Genomic DNA, 22,775 nt, shown 5'->3' on the forward strand with positions numbered 1-22,775 from the left:
ACAGCACCTAAACACCCACACAAACCTGGATTGAATCTAGGCTATGATATTCAGGCCAATATTACTGTTAGTCCTAGAAGAGTGGCAACCAGAGAAGTTATCTTACCCTTCCCAGAATCCTTAGCAACATATACGTCATATCATTTCATCAAATGACACTCCCATTCCCTTTGTTTTCATTTTGAGAATAGCCTGGTTAAACATGGGTCGGTAGTCCAGAAAATTAACACATTTTGCAAGATATGGATGTGCTCTGTTCATTGAGGTAGTCATTTCGTCACTATCGACCCAAGTTGCACTAGATATCAAATCAGCACAGGAAATTGAAAAGGAAGAAATGCATTATGGGAAGGGTAAAACATCTTCTCTGGGTGAAAACTAGTCACCAGTTTTGAAAGGTTACCTAGTCTGAATAAAACTTCAGGGTGTCACAAATGCTGTGTTACTTTCTACTGGATACACCACCTGTATTTGTCTCAAATTTTGCAGTGTTATGATTATGGCCAAATTATAAATTAGCCATTGCATTGAAGCATCAATGAAACAACAGTACCCCTTCCTCCTAGCTCAAGAATTCAGGAAACTGCTTTATAACTATAGCACCTTACATGGCTGTGAAAGTTTATTGTAGATTGACCAGGGGATGGATTTCAGAGCTTCTCTGCTTGATCACACACTCTTGTAGATGCTGCCAAGTGTGGAGGTGTGTGTGTTTTCCAACTGGGGAGATTCACACACCCACATTCAAACTGGGGAGATTTTTTTACACAAATCTCACAGCAACCGCCATACTGTGGAGGTTGCTCTAATCAGAAAATAACAGGTGGTATACATTTTTGAGGTTATCTTCAACTGTGGAGCTCCACGGTTGTTAGCAGACTCCACAGTGTGAATGTGACAAAACACACACACCTCCACAGTTAGAACCATTTACAAACGCACCACACGTTTAAATACATTTTGCTTTTGGAATTAAAGAATTTCATAAAGAGTACAGCCCAAAGGGAAAATGAGAGAATGAATTAAATTCCATTCTCGCCTTTACGATTCCCGGATGATTGACAGTATTCACAACCCAACAAGAAAAAGAACCAAGACCAAATTCAGGCTGCTCAGTGCCAGAAGTGGGTTTACAAGTGCAATAGCTGCCACATGTAGCTACCATGTGTAGATGAGTACAATATACTGGGTGTAAATGGCCAAATGTTCACAGGGCAGCTATTTGCACTTATCCACTTCTGGCACTGAGCAGTCGATCTGTTCACAAAACCCAACCAATAACTGACCATAGTCAAGTCAGTCAATGCACCCCCCCCCCCTGTCTTTAACCCCTTGGTCTGGCATTTATCTTATGAGAAGCTATAAATACCCTTCTCTAGTTTATTCTCATCATGTCAGTGACCAGTACTTAGATTCCTCCCTGATCCTTATCCTAAAATACAATATGACGCCCCTTGACCATAGTCAAGTCAGTCAATGTACCCGCCTTTCTTGAACCCTTTTGGACTGGCATTTATCTTATGAGAAGCTATAAATACCCTTCTCTGGTCTATTCTCATCATGTCAGTGACCAGTACTTAGATTCCTCCCTGATCCTTATATTATGACACCCGATCCTTATCCCAAAATACAATATGACACCCCTTGACCATAGTCAAGTCAGTCAATGTACCCGCCTTTCTTGAACCCTTTGGGTCTGGTATTTATCTTCTGCAAAGCTATAAATACCCTTCTCTGGTCTATTCTCATCATGTCAGTGACCAGTCCGTAAATTCCTCCCTGATCCTTATCCTAAAATACAATATGACACCCCGATCCCAACCCTTGATAAACGTACAACACTCATTATAGGATATTATATTATGCCAATCTGTCATGTCAGGACCATGGTTTTTTTCTCATAACTTGCACCCTTATACAAAGTCCTGATTTGTCACCACCACAGAATTAAAGAAGGAGAACCAGGATTCGACCGCCATCTTGATACAGAAATGGAGCAAACATTGGGTGTATTTGGATTCCCTCGGAATGCTTTTGAGGCATTCGTTGTCATGCAAGCGCGACATCGCATACTAAACATGATTTGACACGCTTCATAGTGAAACGCATTGATTGCAAGACGCTTAAGATGAGACGCATGACTGTTTTCGTTTGTCTCCGCGCACCGTCAGCAAGGACCCGAATACCCCCAATTTTCTCCACATAGCTAAAAGTGCGATTGTAGGTGGTGGTATAGGGAGTCCCCGTTCTCCTTCTCTTATTCTGTGGTCACCACAGACAGAGCCTTCTGACAAAAATCTACCTGAATGAGGTTATTTAACTCTCACGACTCTTATTGTTTACAAAAACAAACCTTCTTGGTGAGTCGGTGATATAAACGTGCTGAGGCAACTGTTTTGTGTCTATGCAGTGTCTTTACTCGTACATATGAATACCAGCGCTTTGAGTGAATGCTTGTGATTTGAAGCTGCGTCCAATTTAATTTATGCGAATTGATGTTACTGACTCACTAAGGTGCAAAATAGTATAGTTCTTTTTTCAAATGTGATTCCCTCCTGCTCGTTGTCACATGTTACAAGACTATCGTTTGCACAATGCATAATCCACAGCATGGCCACATAAAATTTAAGCCACACTTTTAAAACCTAAAGAGAAAAATCTCATCGCCTCGTGGATATACTTCTGTTCAACATAAAGTTTTGGCCACCAAGCTGTAGGGTTTAAACATCATCTTACTAGGGAAAAGTATTATTGGGCTATTCCATTTGAAATTTGCATGCCCCACCTCTGTTGAATATTTAAGAGAAGTTTTCACAGAGGGAGTATGTGTTCTCAAATTGAATTGGCTGGGCCAATTATTTTGAAACTCATACACCCCTGTATAATGGCTTTACCATCCCTCTATATGGCTTTACCTATATCTTCCATAACTGGAGTAAGCATTTCAAATGGAAGTTACCCAATTGTCTATTGTATTTGAAACCCATACTCCCTCTGTGAAAGACTTTAGCTAAATCTTCCACAAGGGAGTGTGGATTTCAAATGGAACAGCCCATTACATGGAGTATATTTCAATTTCATTGCAAGATATTGCAATAGGAAAATGCTTCACAGTAACGACTATGATCTGGCTAGGGGGTAAAAAAGATAAGAACCGCTGGTATAATTCCCGGGGGAGGCACTCCCTATCTGAAATGGCAGGGATGTGCCTCGGTCATGTTAAAAGTAGGGGCATTCAGGTCAAATGTACAATTACAAAAATATGGGGTCATTCAGTACACAACCTGAATAAAAATGGGGTCATTCGGTATGAAACTTTGAAAAAAGGATGGTCATTGGGGTAACAAAAAGTAAAATGGGAGTCATTGAGTACAGGATTGCCAAAAGAGTATCATTAAGTACATATAAATAAGTGCCAAACTGCGTAAAAACAACTTGGCCACCTTGGAAATGTGAAAAATCTCATTATTTCTGGAGGAGAACACAAATACCACCTAAATTTGGGAATTAAAAGGGGGCTCATTGGGTATAGCAGGAAATAGAAAAAGGGGGTCATTGAGTACATGAATTTTTTAAAGGGGTCATTGGGTAATAGGTAGGACCATAACACAAAAAGGGGGTCATTGGGTACAAGCCGGTTTGAAAAAGGGGGTCTATCCCGAGGCACATGATGCATGTCTGTCATGGAAGTGCCCCCCCCCCGGGTATAATTAAGGGGTATTATTTGGGTACTGTGTGTTCACCCCTTACATTATCCAAGCTAGCAAACTTTTCTTAAGGTCAGGAGAATATCCCATATGTCTCCTAACATTTCACTTATTCATCTTTATTGCATCCGAAAATTACATAAACTCACTGTTGTTCCTTACAACCTCATCCTAAAGACAAAGTCCAACCATCACACAATCATCCACAAATCATCCACTCGACACTATATATCAAGAGAACCACATCTTACACAATCCATGGATGTGAAGTTCGCAAATACCCATGATGGACATGTATGGGTGATAACGGGGATGAGCATGTCATAATGTTGAATTGTCATGCCACCTGCATTGTGAAGTCTCTGATCCTTTTGGTTCCAGATCCAGGGTTGCCAAACCCACAATTTGGTAGCCCAATTGGGTGACTTTTGAAGATTTTCCCCACAACTTATGACAATATCCTGTCCCATAGAAACCAATGGTTAAGAAAAAAATTGGGCGACTTTTCAACATTGGCTCCCGCAACTTCCGACAGTTTCCTGTCCCATAGAAACCAATGGTTAAGAGAAAAATTGGGCGACTTTTTGATTATTTGACCCGCGATTTGGGCTGATATTGTTTGGCAACCCTCTCCAGATCATGATGGAATCTTTCCTATGAGAGGATACATGACATGGGGGCTCCCGGAAAGGCGTAAACGGTTTCACATGGCAAGGTTTTCAGCCTGAAACTGCTTCGAGGGAATATTATTCCTAATAACAACTTGGATGCATCTTTCTTCTCCACTACATGGGAAACACATAATTAACTACCAAAATATGAGTTACCACATATATGGTGTGATCAAGCAAACTCAGTCTGAAGTTGAGCATATTCAATTTTTAGTTTTTTACGTGATTGTATAAAGAATTTGCACAGCTACATTTTTCAGAAAATCCCATTGAAATTGAACATTTAGTTCCAAAGATATGCAGGGATGTAAGTATGCCTGAAGAAAAAACCTGAATATTGGGGAAAAAGCCCCATAATGGGCTGAAAATTTAAAAAAAACCTGAAAACTTACATCCCTGGATATGAACAGTTGAAGTGTTCCAAAACAACAGACAACAAAAGAAATTGTTTTTTTTGTTTGGCTATATTTGAAAATCAATATATCTGACTTTCGACTGATTCTGCTTGATCATATCACATATTTTTCAAGGGCGTGTTCAGCATGCGTTTCATGATTGGGTTTTTAAGGTCAATTGTACAATATTCAGCAAAAAAACCTCACACACATACAGGGTGGGCCATTAAAAAGTTCACACTTTTTCGATGGCTTATTTCTCAGAAATGAAAACACATATTGAAATAAGTTGAACATATTTGTAAACCTCTATGTCTGGACTGTCATTGCTGAAAAGGGCATTAACATCCATGGTCTAATTACAAAATGGTGACCATTTAAAGCAGAGAAGTCAAAAACCACTTTGCACACACGTAAGACTATAGACAATGATCATGCATATTGAGTTTTTAGGCTTAAGCAAGTTTTAAAAAAGTTTGATGACTCTATATGCATTTACTTGAGTGTCATTGCCGGGGTCATCGGACTCATGCGTGTATGAGTTGTTTACTGTTTGAAAATCATTCACCTGTGAAATTGACACAAAAGGCTGATTGGACATGCTCATTTACATAACAAATACACTAGTTTTGGAGGAACTTCAAATTTAAAATGCCTTTGCGTGCGTTCTTGTCATTCATGTTAGAGATACCCGTGTAAGTACTTTGAGGTGATTCTTGCTGTTCAAAATGCGGCAGTTTACAAAGGAGGAACGAATTTTCATCGAGGAGGAAATTTCAAGAACCGGAAAGGTGCGCTCTGTCCTGAATGCATGGCCGAACCAGTTTCCGAATACCAGACTTCCTAGTCGCCGACACATCTATAATATTAAACAAAAGTTTCACTTACATGGAACTGTTCTCAATCGAACAAATCTAACAGTGGGAGACCACGAACAGGAAGATCAGCCAATCACATTGCCGATGTTAGAAGCTGCAAGCTAACCCAAGATTGAGTACTCGACGGAACAATTGTCCCCATATTCCAAGGACAACGTTCAGACGAATCATCACTCATGATATCGAATGGCACCCTTACAAGATCCTTAAGCGTCATGGACTGCAACCAGGAGATCCAAATCGGCGACTTCAGTTTTGTAACTGGTTAGTTAACAGAGCACGCCGCTTTCTTGATACCGCTGTTGTTGTTGACGAGGCAAACTTTCAAATGGACGGGTCTGTCTCTTCTCAAAACGCGTCACGGATGTATGCACCGAAAGGCAATCCTCCGAGAGACTTTGCTTTTAACGTTCCACATGACAAACGCAAAGTTAGCTTTCTCGAAGACTTCACAGCAAACAACCGGTTGAGAGCCCCAATCTTTGCTGACCAGAACAGAAATGGAAGCGTTTACCTCGACATAATCAATGATCAACTAGAGCCTCAACTGGTCCAAATATTTGGACAGCAAGTTTAACGGGCCATCCCAGGGCGTGGTTCTTTCAAGGCGGAGCGCCAGCCCACCGTCTTATCGCTGTTAGAGACAGATTGCAGGAGTTGTTTCCGCATCGTGTTGTCGGCCTTGGACATCATGTGGAGTGGCCTCCGAGGAGTCCTGATCTGACACCTTTGGACTTCTGGCTTTGGGGTGATGTCAAGGCGTCTGTGTATGCCGAAGGTCCGCCAAGGAATTTGCGGGAGCTGAGGAGGCGATACAGATGCGTTCACAAGGATCCGGCGCACCAGGGTTACTTCAAGAGCAGTTCACCATATGCGATCGATGCGATGATTTGTATTCAGCGAGCAAGGAGGCCACGTTGAAGGACGATAAGAACACTTTAAAGACAGAAGCATTTTCACTGTGGCATGCATAAATACGTGACTTTATGGAACCATGATAAGCAGTAATGAAGAACAGAACTATTTTTATCAGAGTCAAATATGATTTTACTTGTATTCTTACTTTTCTAGTGCAATATTTTTAATTTCATGACAATTTGAGACAAATAACTCGTTTCCATTGAAGCACTGCTACGGTTTACATGTGTCTATATGAAGAAATAATTTCCGAAGAGGAGAGACATTCCTGACCCCTATTTATAAATTTATCTTGTTATATCTCTATATAAGATTTATGTTATAGTGCAATAACCATCATGAAGACTCGGGTATAAAATTATGTACATTATCTAGAATGCGACTGCAAACAAACGTTAACTGCACAGATTATTTAAAGCTACTGTTACATATTCTGTTCAACTGGAAGGCTACATATTCTGTTTGAAAAAGAAATATTTATTTAAATATGGTTAATTTACAAGAGAAATATTGACAGAACTTTCATGCGTACTGTTATTTTTCTTCCTTTGTTCCTAATCCATTGTGGTGTGAACCAGCGACCACCATATATCGTGTGATCATCCGCTCCATTTGACTTACGTGTGTGCAAAGTGGTTTTTGACCCCCTTGCTTCAAATGGCCGCCATTTTGTAATTAGACCATGGATGTTAATGCCCTTTGCAGCAATGACAGTCCAGATATAGAGGTTTACAAATATGTTCAACTTATTTCAATATGTGTTTGCACTTTTGAGAAATAAGCCATCAAAAAAGTGTGAACTTTTTAATGGCCCACCCTGTATTGGACTATTCCAGTTGAAGTCCATACACCCCTATGAAAGATGTGACTTTAATCTTCAATACAGGGAGTGTGACTTTCAAATGGGATTACCTGAATGGGTAATTTTGGTTAGCTTATGTGAACTTCCAGCTGAAAATTGTTGAAATTTACAAAATCACAGATGAATTTTAAACAAGTTGGCCTAAAATGAGAAATTTTGTTTGTAATTCCAAAATTTTCCACACCATTTCCGCTTTTTATGGATGAAAATGGTTGGAGCTAGAATAATTTAAATGGATGAATTTGGTTGGAATTCCAAAAATCTTCCACAGTGGGGGTGTGATCTTCAGATGGAATAACCAAACCGGAGAAGACAAACCAATTCCCCCACACCAATGTTTCCAAACTTAAACTTACATGAACTGTGCATATCGGAGCAGTAGATAACGTCCTCATAGTGAAGATAATGGTACCCAGCCATAGATGAGAGTTCCTTCTCTGAGAACCCAAGAACCTCTGACCCTCTGTGAATACGGAAGACAACGGGTATGTATCAGAAAGTTAAAATACCACTCACAAAAGATGGACTATATTATGATCAGCTTGCAATAGGTGGAACTCATAACATTGTGGACAGACTGGCATACACACAATTGGGTGCAGCACCTACGCCAATTATGCTTTGTTTATTGTGTGACTGACGCTTACTTTTATCAATTTATGCAGGTGCATGAGTTGTATTGCCTGTAATTGGTCAATTACATGATATCTTCACTTTAATCACCAATCAGAATGGAGCTTTGCAAATAATTCACCACAATTTCTTTTTGCGTGGTGAAATTATTCTAACAATGTTGCTGATTGGTCCAATTGATAATGAAAACTTCTTTTTGGCCAATCGGCAGGTAGTTCTCATGGGTTAAACTTACTTGGCATCGAGACTTGTAGGTTTGAAGTTCAACTCGTGTTTTGTTCGGAATATCATGTTGCGCACATATATTTCCATGATTGAAGGTTGCTGTAACGGACTTGCCATGGCGAACAGCGCCATCCCGGGTGGATCAACATCCACTGGTATTCCATCGTCACTTCGGACTCGTTGCCCATAGAGCGGTCTCAGCTTGCCAGTAACATGTAGATTCTGGTTTTTTTATAAAAAGAATAAGAAATCAACACAAAATATATGTAAGTTCCATATCCAAATTCTGTAAGATGAAAATGCTGGGAAGGTTACAAGTGCCACCTATTTCTTGGAATGGCCATATTTGTTGTGATTATAAGAAAACAGAGCTATAATGTATCATTATATTGCAATTACAATATATACCCCATACTCAACAATTAGCTAAACAGTCACTTAATCAGTATTTTTTCTTTCATTTTACCTCATTATTTCAGCTTCAAATGGATAAAAAAAGATTCCTGATAGTTATTACTATTTGCCAATTTTCATTTTATCATATTTGTGAAAGAATAATCAAATCTAAATTTGACAGAAAGCATATTATTATGGTTTCAAGTTGAAAAAAAAACATACAAATGATCAGCATCTAGGCAACCTTTAACTTTTTGTCAGTCTTCAAGTTTGCCTCACTCCTTTATGACATTAACAGTCAAGTTAGCTCAATCGTTAAGGCGTTCGACTATGGTGCGAGAGGTTGCGGGTTCGAACCCTGGCGGTGCCTAGTACGCTCTCGTGAAAATTGAGTTAGCTTGAAATTCCCTGGACAAGGAACTCACTGCTAATTTGTCTCGTTGTAACCCGTGCACGAAACTCGGGGAGCTGATCCTGGTTGCGATGGTTATTTGTGGAATGTCTAGGGTGTGCGCTCTTGAAGCAGCAAAGTCCCTGAATGGTTGTTTAATGGTTTATGGAATGATGTGGGGCCATAGTGGTCAGCGACAACCTGTAAAGTGTGCTGAGGCTTGTGGATCAACGTCTAGGCGTTGTGCCTGTGCGTAGCGCACTATAAATCACTGCGCTTTTTTTTTTTTTTAACCCAATTGGTACTACCGGGCAAATTATTGGCTTCTAAGAGCTATTTTGATTGGCTACAAAGAAGGTTATATCATGTATTGAGCCAATCACAGATATGGTAAGAATAGGATGAAGGGGAATAAGCGTAACAGTGCTTCAAGATCTAAAAGCTCTATTTCGGTTGGTTACTCAGATGATTTATATCATGTAATTAACCAATTATAGCCCCTGTAAGAAAGACAGTAGTGTCTATGGGGTTAACACCAGACCAAAGATGTTTTACTTTAGTAAAACCTAGATACGCTGATGCCTATACTGATGCACGGTAGTGAACGTAACCGTTCCGGCTGAAATCCAGAAATGACGTCATTTGTTCTGGTGCTGCCACTTCCGGGTAACGCTGGAGAAGAACATGCCTTTTGCAAACAAAATGGCCGACTCGTCCGGCCCCTTTCCAGCGTAAAAATACAGCTTATTTAGCCAATGTGTACATGGGGTCGGTTGTAATATCATCATATTGGACTAACACGTCAGCTACATGGTATTTCACGATATAACAGTAATAAAAGAAAACTGCAAACATTCGTTCGTCGGATGTTTGACGAAATGACCAGCTCTAATGGCGTCATGATGTAAACAACGTCCGGTCGTTAGGTAAACCCAAATATGGAAACCTCCAAACCTATGCAAATTAGGTGTTCGACGAATCAAAATACGATCAGCCCACCTCCAAACTTATGCAAATGAGTTCAGGCGGTTACGTGAACATGTAAACTAATGCGACTCTTGTGTATACTGACCTCTGTGCACCAGACTAGCAATGATTGTAAATAAATTTATAATGACATACGTTTGTCTAACAACAAATTGGGCAATTATATGTCAGATTTTCAATATCCCCAGACAATGCATGATGTCATGATGCATCAATTTCTGTCAAGGAAAAATAGGGGTTAGACGAACAAGTACGAAGAGATTAACAGTATACAAAATGTGTCTAGAAAAGTGTAAAAATGATGGCAGAATATGTCAAAACATGTCGCATCAATTATACGATGGATCGGTAACAAAAACACCAGCATTCAAACTGAGTCTATTGTAAGCATAAAGGGGAGAAAAACCTGTCAAATTAATTAACTGAACTGAGTGTGAGAACAAAAATTGACTGGTACCATCAAAGTATGAAAAGAGAAAATATTTAAAATCATATAAGCTTGAGAAAACACCTACATCTGTCCATTGGAATCAGGTTTCAATTTGTATTGGGCCATTCCATTTAAAATCCACACTACCCCTGTGGAAGATTTAGCTGAAGTCTTCCACAGAGGGAGTATGAATTTTGAATACAACAGACAATTGGGTAACTTCCATTTGAAATACTCACTCCAGCTGTGGAGGATATAGGTAAAGCCATAACACAGAGGGTGTATGGGTTTCAAAATGATTAACTGTGACCAGTTACATTTGACAAACATACTCCCTCTATGGAAGATATTTCCAAAATCTTCCACAGGGGTAGTGTGGATTTCAACTGGAACAGCCCATTGCAGAAGGAATGTATCGCATCGCCCACAATAAAGTAGGGGTGAAAAATAGGATGAAACAGAAATTATCTCATGCGTAAAGAAGACGCCATCTGCCACTAAGAATCCTATCACATGAGTTATGGTTGGGGAAAAGTATCAAAATATATTTGAGGCGAAATTTTGAAATAATTTCTTCTTGATTTTCCGTACTGCTATGAGTATAGTTCCAGAGGGTTTTAGGGGGGAAGACTGTCCAATATACAGCTGAAATTTTTTTAATTTCCAAGGAATATAAATTAATTCAAAACTTCTCTCCAAGAAGATGGGATTCCCCTTGTGAACCCTGATACACACACTACTGTATATTTCCACCTTTTCAAAATTGAAAATTTGATAAGAATTTGGGCTGGGATTATGATTGAATCTACAACATTTACAATTATTACATTCAATGGGTCAGTGGCAGAAAGACTTATCTCCATATAGCTGTTGTGTGTACTGTTGCCTTATATGCTTGAGTTCACTCATGCATAGTGCATGCTTGCCCTGTAAAGGAGTGCGCATACATTACTGCACATTCCACAAAAATACAGTACTTACTAACATGTTGGGATTTTTTTTTAAATGATTCACTTTTCACAAAATTGCCCCACCCCTGGAAAAAAGGTTCACTTTTTCAAAATCTGCATCCTTCCGAAAAATTCCTGCATGCAGGCCTGTATGGGACTATACTCTGGGGAGGGAGGTACAGTACTGGAACAAAATAAAAGGTTCTTGAGAAGAGGTTCATTAGGTTTGTAGAAACTCGTAATATTTTCATCTTGTCTAAACGAAAAGGTATTTTGACAATTTCGACCATCTTGGTGATGACCATCTTCAGAGCTGTAGAGTGATGTTTGTCGATCTAACTTCTGTCCATCAAAGGAGGGATGGAGCACTGGTGTCCAGAGGAGGATCATATATAAACACATCAAAAGAAATAAGTCCCCCTCTGAACATGTCGTCATAACATTGTAAGGTTTCGTTTTGTACCAATAAAACTAACTTTGAAATAATTATATGACTGTTTACTAAGTGCTGTGTGAAAATGAGAGATTTCCATGACTTCAGGGCTGAATGAGCCTAAATTGAAGGCAAAAACTGCCCTTTTCAAAAGTCACAAAGTAGGCCATGCTTGTCACAAAAGTTGATTCATGGCTTGTTACTAATGGAAAACCCCATGTGTTTGAGTGCAGTTTAAAATCCTCACCAAGTGAACATTTACTGTAATGTGTATCGATTCTTGATCATTCAGCCATGCAAATCCCCTTGGTGCAGAGTTCAGCACAGTGAGTTGTAAGATGGCCAGTTCCATTCCTTGTCCCAATATGCCTTGCAGTTAACAAGCATAGGCCTACTTTGTGACTTTTAGAAAGGGCAGTTTTTGTCTTCAATTTGGGTTCATTCAGCCTTGAAGTCATGGACATCTTTCATTTTCACAAAACACTTAGTAAACAATCATATAATTATTTCTAAGTAAGTTTTATTGGTACAAAGTTTTAATTTACGATGTTATGACGAAATTTTCAGAGGGGGACTTATTTCTTTTGATGTGTTTATGACTAAGCAAAGATACTAGACTAAGGTAATGTGTCCCGTCGTCTCTCTTCATGTTATTTTTCATGCTTCCGTTGATGGTTTAAGTCTTTGACTCTGGTGCGATAGGTCCCTGGTTCGATCTCCAGTGAAGGCAAAATTCATAGTAGATTATCTGCTATCTCCTATACTGCATTTGAATTATGTAGGGCAGATGTAGGTGATGACAAAAGCCCTCACAGCCAGTTCCGATAAGGGTAACTCCTGGCTATTCATACACTCTACTCTGTACCATGGCCCTGGGCATCACGGGAGAGTGTTTCAACACTGTATGGTTTACCCAGGTTAAATAAGACCCCCCCCCTACCACCACCAAAATACGTTGAATCAACAAATATCACTCTGAAAATGGCCATTGCCCAAGATGGTCGAAACTGTCAGGTCAGTAAATAACTATTATTGAAATATTATTTGAAATTTAAAAAAAAGTGCAAATGAAAGGTTTGTCTATAAACATGATAAAAGTGCAAATTTGTGGCAAATCAATCAAGCAGAAATTTTATCGTTGAAATTTGCCAAATTAAATCTGGGCACAAAATTGAAGGCGTAATTATACAGAAAGCAACTCATTGTATACAAAATGTTTTAAGGTGGGAAAAAAATTGATCTGTCAACATTACTTAAGTATCAATTTATGTCGTAGTCCAAATATTGTGTGTTAATCAAAACATATTACACTTCAATTAAACTATTTCAAGCAAAAGAAATGAGCTGCTTTGACACAAGGAACCACATACAGAGTGAGTCAAAATGATCTGCACCCAACTTATAATGAAAGACAGAGATAAAAAAGACTAAATCGCATCTGACGTCATCTGTGAATCAAACTTGCACGGTTTGTTTACAAGATATGAGTTGCTGAACGCAGCGCTAAAACCCGGGCGCCTTATTGTTAATGTTGCACCTTTAAACCATCTCAAAAGTTAGGAAACTTTCTTTCCGGAAGGCACCATGTCAACAATACCTAGAAAAGTTGCTTTTTGCCTTGAAAAAGTATGTAATTTTTCGCCATTTTCTGTTATTCCTTTTCTCCGATCGGCACCAGATAAATCAAACTTCCTTTTTTACGCACTATTAACCAATCAAGAATCGTAGGGAATTTGATTGACAGTGACATCAGATGCCAAAAAGTCTTTTTATGTCTGTCTTCAATTATACTATTTCATTGACCTTTTCGGTGAATCCCACAAGCCTTTGCGAGAAGACCAGAGATGTCGTCATTATACATCAGTACGTGTCATGCAGATGTGCACATTGTTTAGCTAACATAGTTACACTTACTGCGCATTGCAAGTTGGCGTGGTGTCAAATGATGACATCTCAGGTCTACTCGCAAAGGCTTATGGGATTTACCGAAAAGGTCAATGAAATAGTATAATTGAATACAGAGATAAAAAGACTTTTTGGCATCTGACGTCACTGTCAATCAAATTCCCTACGATTCTTGATTGGTTAATAGTGTAAAAAGGAAGTTCGATTTATCTGGTCAATTCTTCTGGAATTATGAACGCCATGAATAAAAATCACACTTTCATCAAATGCACTTACATGCTTGTAGACGAGGTTTTACGGTATTTAAATTTAAAGTACCTTTAGGGATTTTTAAAAGTTGGGTACATATCATTTTGACGTGGTCTGTATCAACCCATAAAAAGAACGAAAGAATATGTAAGGAACCACCGTCATTAACTTAAGGGGGTACTACACCCCTCCATAAATGTTTGTCTATTTTTGCATTTTCTCAAAACTAATAACACAGTGGTAACAAAAGTTATGTATATTATAGGGGCAAGGAATCCAATTACTACACTGGAATTTCAGTGACCCAAGACAAGCGGTTTGTTATTTATGATCAGAAATATGGTACCGCTAGGATGTACCTCATTTCCTATCATATACTGAACCACTTGTCTTGAATCACTGAAATTTCAGTGCAGTAATTGGATTCCTTGCCCCAATAATATACATAACTTTTGTTACCAGTGTGTAATTATTTTTTTAGAAAAATGCAAAAATAGTCACAAATTTACCACATGGGTGTAGTACCCCCTTAACTTAAAGTGAATAGCATTTCCCCACTTCTTTCAGTATCAATTTGTGGAAAGCGGACCAAAAGTGGTGACTCTGTCACCTTCACTGCGCCACTTCACTTTCCGCTCAAGGTGTTGATGAAGTGTGTATTAGTTGGCAATTTGCATGTCATGTGGACAGCTTGGAAATCTCATTGCTAATAATTGATGCCAAATTGTGGAATATGTGAGAAATGGGATGGGAGGAAATGCACGTGAAAGGTGGGCTGTGAAATGCACTTATTGCAGCGTGTCACATGTGTCATTGGGAAATAGTACGCGGCCAGGGTTAAACTTGTTCATGTGTATGTTGTATATCAATACTTCATGTTTCTTTCAGATGTGGTTTCTCAACTTATATAATGATAATGATAAAGATGGAGTGGAGTGGTGGACTCAGGCCCATAACCAGGGGGGCAGACACCACTCAAATCCCAAAATGCCCCAAAAGTCCCATTTATGAGCGAAAAAATTGGGGTTTTTAATGCTTTTTTTTTGGTCAAAAAGGTCCAAATTTTGGAGAAAAAGTCCACTTTTTCAAAATCCACCCCCAGTCCAAAAAGGTCCAAATTTTGAAGAAAAAAAAGGTCCACTTTTTTAAAATCAGCCCCCCCAAAATAAATCCTGGTTACGGGCCTGGGTGGACTGGTGTTGGCAGCTGGCAGCACTGCTGGTGGAAGTGATGGTGACACTGACAGTGATGTTGATGCTGATGATCATCATACAGGGTTTACCAGGGCCATAGTAAGCAGGTAAGCATAAAGGTGACGGCTGTCGAGGGTCAGCCGGGTATACCTTGGCCACCCCATGTTTTGAGAAATTTGCTATGTTTTTCTTTTTATCTTTATTTCAATTTAAGCATACATTTGTATTTTGGACACGCCCCACATGTGTGATGGCTGCCCTGCCTTTTCAACCTTGCTACGGCTGTGGCGTTTTTCAGTATTTGTTGGAATTCCCTATTGTTTGTTGAGCACTGCAGTACTGCCAGACAGTATTGGGCCATTTCATTTAAAATCCACACTACCCCTGTAGAAGATTTTGGAAACATCTTCCATAAGGGGTGTATAAATTTTCAAATGGAATGAACACATTAGCAGCTCCATTTGAAATGCATTCTCCCTCTGTGGAAGATTCGGGTTGAATCTTTCTCAGAGGGTGTATGAAATTCAAATGGAGCTGCCTAAATGTTCATTCCATTTGAATTATACTCCCCTGTGGAAGATATTTCCAAAATCTTCCACAGGGGTAGTGTGATTTCAACTGAATAGTCCATTAGCAGGAAGGCAGAAAAGTATACATACCAGAAAACCTGATGATTCGTCTAGCAAACAGCGGAAACGACAAGTGAAGTTTCGCTCCAGAGAGGCTTCAAAATCTGCATGGAGACGATAACAGAGAAAATGAAAACAATATGGTTTAGATTAATAATCCCAGTTTGGATGAATGTCATACATATCATGCGCATATGGGTTGAATTTGGTTATATGAAAATTGAAAACAAATGCTACATTGTTTGATATGATTATTATCAAACAATATTAAGTAAATGCATTACATAAGTACAGGTAGGAGTATGACTCAATAAGCCAGGGATTTTGAGTCATTACAATAGTGTAGAAAGTCAAAGAGGCTGATTTTTTACAGATTTCTGATGCTTGATAAGTGGCTCAATCTGCTTTCCCAATTTTATATAATCTATATATGCCCAGGATTTTATGTATAGATGATCCATCTTTGATACATGTGTGATTGGATCCTGCTATAATGATGGGCAGATCATTATGACGTTGGATCCATGGAGGATCATGAGTAGTTAAGTCGCTGAGTGGGTGCTTATAGGAGCATGGGCGGTAAATGGAACCAATAAGGTGCTCGGAATGTTCAAAAGGTGGCCACAAATACATACGAAGTTTTTAAATGTTGATTCTGGCGATTGTGCTTTTTATTACTATAATACACAGTTTACTGTTTGGAAAACAATATTTCCAACATTTTAGTAGTTTTCATGGAGTAAATAATAAAATGTAACTTTTATTGGATTCATAAGTAGGTCTGAAGGGGTAAACTAAAAAGTGCCAAGAGATCTAAAAGCTCAATTTTGATTGGTAACTGAGCTGATCATATCACATAATTAACCAATTAGGTGCACTATAAGAAAGACAGTAGTACACATGAGGTTAAGAAATTATTATTACCTTCACAACACATTATTTGTCTAATATAAATTTATCAACATGAAATATTACATGTAATGATAATATATAGCTTTCATTGTACTTTTTTTTAGTACCTGAGAAAATTACTACCACATTTTCAAACCAATGTGTAGCCAAAAAAATACTACAAGAGTAGACATTTGCAAAGGATTTATTGTCATTTTTTAATGTTCTGGAGAAATTATTTCCACATTGCCAAGATCCCATCCATTAACAGGATTTTTTTCAAAGGGTTTACTGTTATTTTTTTTCCACCTATGACGTAAGTTCTCTACATATTACTACCACATTTTGAGCATTTTTACATAAATTTCAAGGGCACATACCACTAAATAATCGCCACATTGAAATCCACATAAAATACTGGTTTCCTTCGCTTGTTTTGAGACCTTTTGGGCAATATTTGAATGAAATATACTATAATAACCAGTTGATTGCAAATGTTCCAATTTGAATGTGTGGGTGGTTCTTCACCTCGTTTTCTCGGTATGAGCTCACAAACAGCACCCTCACAAACAGCAACCCGGCAGACCTGCCAACCCACCAAACTCAGAATGAGGTACATTGAGACCAAAACTTTGTACATGTACCCAAACCAGGTACCAACAAATTCAAAGACTTGAGGTGTGCAATACTTTCAGAATTCAGAGGTTTTACCGGTCTGGATTTATCACAATAGACTAAAGAGAATGCTATAGCAAAGTTTTAAAGTGAAATTTGCATCATTTTCTGCTGTTCATACATGTAAATTTGCCATCACTGATATTTTCAGAAAACAGGACTGTCCCTCTTTTTCACTTTGGTAAACCCCAAATGAGGGACAGTCCCTCAAAATGAGAGACAGTTGGCCGGTCTGTAACCTCTGGTTGGTATTTGCATAGTTTATTAGCGCATTTAACGCTTTTAAAAACACAAATCCTAAATTTTGGGGAATTTAAGTTTTCAGCGAATCACTGATTATGATCCAGTGCTTAGAGTGTCTTTTAATAAAAATTCCTTTAAAAAAGGAATGGGGCGCCCAAATTATGTGAGCTTGGACGTGATATGGTGAATTCCATGGCATGGTGTTTAGATTTGGTCCCGGGGATTTGGTATCATAATGATTTTTTCTAGGGAAGAGTAGAAGATGATCAAATGCAAGAGAAATGTGTTTGATGAAATCGTTTTGGATGAAATAAATTGAATTGGAATGAAGCTGCATGATAAGTTTACACTATGTTACATTGGGCTATTCCATTTAAAATCCACACTACCCCTGTCGAAGATTTTGGAAATATCTTCCACAGGGAGAGTATGAATTCAAATGGAACTAGACTTAGCTGTGGTCTAAGACCACAGACACAGCCGTGTTGTGACCTCTTAATGACCTTTGACCCCAAAATCTACGCAAACCCCACAGGCATTGCCTTATGTCAATGCATGTGTACACATAGTATCACTCTGCCATGTTATTTGTGACAGAAGGGACATTTTGAATGTTTTTTTGTCTTGGACCGGAAGTGATCCTTAATGACCTTTGTCCCCAAATAAAAAATACCACATATACATTAGGTAAACATAATTCATATGTGCACATACCGTCACTCTCGTATGTTTTTCTTAGCTAATACAATTTTTTGAAGGAATTTGGTTTTATACCGGAAGTGACCCCTTAATGACCTTTGACCTCAAATCTGTTTATGATTCATAGACACTGTGTAATAGCAATGCATGTGCGCAAGTTGCCTCACCGTCCTACGTAATTTGTGAGAGAAGTAGCATTTTGAAGCTATTTCGTTTCATACCGAAGTGACCCCTTAATGACCTTTGACCTGAAACAAAAAAATACCACATATACATAAGGTAAACATAATTCATATGTGCACATATCATCACTCTCCTATGTTTTTCTTAGCTTATAAAATTTTTTGAAGGAAATTGGTTTTATACCGGAAGTGACCCCTTAATGACCTTTGACCTCAAATCTGTGTATGATTCATAGACACTGGGTAATTGCAATGCATGTGTGCAAGTTGCGTCACCGTCCTATGTAATTTGTGGGAGAAGTAGCATTTCGAAGGTATTTCGTTTTATACCGGAAATGACCCCTTAATGACCTTTGACCTCAAACAAAAAAATACCACATATACATTAGGTTAACATAATTCATATGTGCACATAGAGTCACTCTCTTATGTTTTCTTTAGCTAATAAAATTTTTTGAAGGAATTTGGTTTTATACCGGAAGTGACCCCTTAATGACCTTTGACCTCAAATCTGTGTATGATTTATAGACACTGGTTGCATGTGTGCAAGTGGCGTTACTGTCCTGCGAAATTTGTGGGAGAAGTAGCATTTTGAGTTGAAATCATGTTTTTGACCCTGTGACCCCTCGTGACCTTTGACCCCACAAGTTTCATGTGACATGTAGGGGCACGGTCAATGATCATTGTGACCAAGTTAGGTCAAAATCGATGTAAGCATGTGAGTGCTAGAGCAAATGTAATGGTCGACAGAAGAAAGAAAGAAAGAAAGAAAGAACCTGTAAGAAAAAAGACACAGCCGTGACTAACGTCACGGCTGTGTAATGAACACATTAGGCAGCTCCATTTGAATTTCATCCACCCTCTGAGAAAGATTCAACCTGACTCTTCCCCTGAGGGAGGGTGAGTTTCAAATGGAGCTGCTAATGTGTTAATTCCATTTGAAATTCATACTCCCCCTGTGGCAGATATTTCCAAAATATTCCACAGGGGTAGTGTGGATTTTAAATGGAATAGCCCATTGTCGCTTTAAATCTAACATATGGATCAGGTTAGTCCAATCAATTGAAAACAAATGACAGGCTTGTCCAATTTAATTATTACAATTAATTATATATATATGTCATATTAGGGCAAGCTAAGTCTATTCCCAGGTTCCTTAATCATTCTTCATTATCAGATGAAATTTCATAACCCTGAACTATATTGCATTGTGCAGTACCAAAGCAGATATGCATTTGATCATTTAAAACATAATTTATATAGAATTTACATTTTGGAGAAAAATAGCATTACCCGGTTATTAAATTTTTGTTCACGGCAGTGAACATTTCCCCCACTTGAACCCATATCTCATATGCACAGTTTATCCCTTACATACACTGTGTCTTGAATAACTATTGTAGCCCATCAACCTTGTGATTATGAGGCTAGGAAATAATTCCTAATGCCTCATACCCAGGTTTGTATCCCTTTATAAATCCGGTCCCACATGACAAGGACTTTTTAGCACATCTTATCTTGTATTGAGACAATGGCAGCCAGGACTATTTTTTTGCCTTTTTTCTAAGCATGTTTACTATTGGATTGAGCCATCACATGATTATAATAGGCTCTACTGATTGGTGGGTAAGGTAAATGCTATTGTTTATTTTGTGATAAGGCTGAGCATATTACTGCATATATGAAAAATACACTGTTATTTTGATACAGGCGATTTACTCAATTCCTTCCAACTGACAAAACTTAATTCCTGTTATCTACCCAATAATGTTTGCATATCTTAATTGAATCCCAAATAATTATTGGGCCAAGGTTATTATCTGCATGGTATATTAATTGAATTTCAATAAGCCTATGATAGTGATAATGAGTTTCTTGCTGGCTGGATGGAGAGAGGATGTAGGAGTCATTATGCCTCAAATCACTGATTTATTGTAAGATCAGTGCAGAGTAGGTTAGATATGAAAATGGAAGAACAAATTTCTATACACCTGATCCGTGAACTGTGTCTTTTTGAAAGACTCTTCTTGTTTCGAATAAAAACTTCATCATTACATTTCTTTTCATACAGCCTGTACATTGTCATTGGTTTGTACATGTATTTGTCCAGAATTTGTCAATGTGAACCATTTTAGGCCGGGATTTTAGGCACATTAATTATGAGCCAGGGATAAAATTTCCTATCAATGTGCCAAAAATTGCTTGCTCACCACCTCTCGGCCTGCCAACCCCCCCCCTTGGCCTGCCAACACATCTTTGCCCATTATTATGTTTTGATGAATCCAAGTGTGTGAAAATATTGGATCCAAAACATAATAATGACAAAATTGGATGCTTTACGCCTAATATTTATTGGTCTCGCTACTACGTCTCGTCCAATATTTTTAAACTCATAGCTCGACCAATAAATATGGGCTCAATCGATCCAATTTTCTATCACCATCCCCGTGAAACATTTAATGATCTAGATATTGGGCGGATTGGTGTTTGTAGGCGGCCATGGCAAATATAAAGAGACCTCTGCCCTTTTTCCTCAATCTGAAACGTCTTTTTGCTTTTTTCATCTTCTTTTTTAGCAACCGCCCTGAGAGGCCCAGAACCAAGCGACCCATGTGGCAATCGCCACAACACCACAGTGGCCAGTCCGCCCCATGTAATACAAGCATAGCAATCAGGAAACTTTGCATATTTTAACATTTCTGTACTGTTTTTCTAAGCCTCTTTAGAGTACATTATTTAAGAAGTGCCAAAAAGCGCTTTCCCTAACCTCCTTTTCCCAAACATTGCTTCCCCCTTTTAGCTTGCCAAAAAGATCTTCCCCCCCCCCCAATTCCATCTCCAAGCTATGCTATATAGTGCCATTAAGAGATACATTTTTGCAGGCTTTATTGCATTGCTATGTATGTATCTCCACCTCAATATGAATATAATAATTACATAATCTGCGTAAGGTGGTATTGGCAACCTTAATCCAATTCTAATTATTTTCTACCAAAACTAATGGGAGCCTGTCCAATTTCTATCCGACCTTCACATTGAATACTCATCACTGGAAGCATGTCCGTACCTGTCCAATCACTATGAATTCGGACCACAATGGCCTCATCCCAATGGCATAGTTCAATAACCTCAATTAAACAATCATAGTGCAAAATTTGACCTCATATTGCAGAGAATGAGTTTTAATACCCAAATTTTCAAAGGTCATTCAATCAATGTACAAATGTATTGGGGTTAAAGAACTGTGCCCCTGATAGATGAGCATGTTGTGGATCCTAGTGAATCATTTTTACATGAATTAAACATATTCTTACATGTGAAGAACATTAAAACATATCTGTAAAATCCATGTAGGATATCACTATTGAGTTTCATTTAGCATTTATGAACTAAAAAAATGCTATGAAATAATTATTACGCCGTAATTTCAAATATCAAATTGCGAACAAATTCATTTCGTAAAAAATTGTCATCCTGCTATTATAGCGAGCTAAATTATTAACATGCCCTAGAGAATGAGCCATAACCTTGAGGTTAGTGTAAACGAATCTAACCTGCAATAGCTGCCCCCAGATTTTTTTATCGGTCATAAAATCACACATTTACGCCAAAATGATCTAAGCTAATTGTAGATCCATCCTTTGCACTCATTTTAGTGATAACATTTTTACCCCAGCACCTTACCCCGGAGGGTAGGACCAGCCATCAAAGATGGGGGAGGGGGGTTTGGTGAGGTCCCTCTCTTGTGAATTTATTCCAAGAGCTGGTGACTTTTTTACTTATTAGTTACAATGTAGGTGAAAATAGTCATTTCCTTTAACATTTTGGAGAAAATTCTGCGAAAATCGCATTTTTGTAGGATCTTTAGGCAAAAATCAATTTTGCCTATACTTTTGTACATAGCCAGAACTTCCCAAATATGCATGGGCGCTCTCACATTATGACATCATAGCCACATTATGTGGGGAATGTTTGTACAATTTTGGTATCACTGGATAGAGGAGACCCATAGCTATTAATACATTAGTACCAAATATAACAGTATATGACGTTTATAATTGAAAATTGGGGGGGTTGCAACCTTCGTAGTCTGTATTACAAAATATGTCTCAGTAGTGCTAGGGTTAAAGACATTTGAAAATTTTCTGCATTCTATAATAATGCACTGTATATTATACACATCTGTAATATGACACCTGGCAGCTATTTCAGATAGCGCATTTTTGCACAAAA

The 22,775-nt window shown here is 38.4% G+C and overlaps 2 protein-coding genes across 2 annotated transcripts in view; both read right to left on the reverse strand.

The window, feature by feature from the left end:
• LOC140141608 (uncharacterized) overlaps positions 1–16,789 on the reverse strand; it is a 38,466-nt gene extending 21,677 nt beyond the window's left edge. Inside the window, exons 1-4 of the mRNA XM_072163520.1 lie at positions 16,777–16,789; positions 15,883–15,956; positions 8,300–8,511; positions 7,788–7,894 (exon numbers count right to left, since the gene is read on the reverse strand). Coding sequence (XP_072019621.1) covers positions 7,788–7,894; positions 8,300–8,511; positions 15,883–15,956; positions 16,777–16,789 — 406 coding nt within the window. The remainder of the gene's footprint in view (positions 1–7,787; positions 7,895–8,299; positions 8,512–15,882; positions 15,957–16,776) is intronic.
• Positions 1–22,775, reverse strand: part of LOC140141182 (uncharacterized) — a 574,562-nt gene that overhangs the window by 23,567 nt on the left and 528,220 nt on the right. The gene's annotated exons all lie outside the window — the stretch shown is intronic.

The sequence above is a fragment of the Amphiura filiformis genome, chromosome 19 (genome assembly GCF_039555335.1).
Source record: "Amphiura filiformis chromosome 19, Afil_fr2py, whole genome shotgun sequence".
In the NCBI taxonomy this organism is placed as follows: domain Eukaryota; kingdom Metazoa; phylum Echinodermata; class Ophiuroidea; order Amphilepidida; family Amphiuridae; genus Amphiura; species Amphiura filiformis.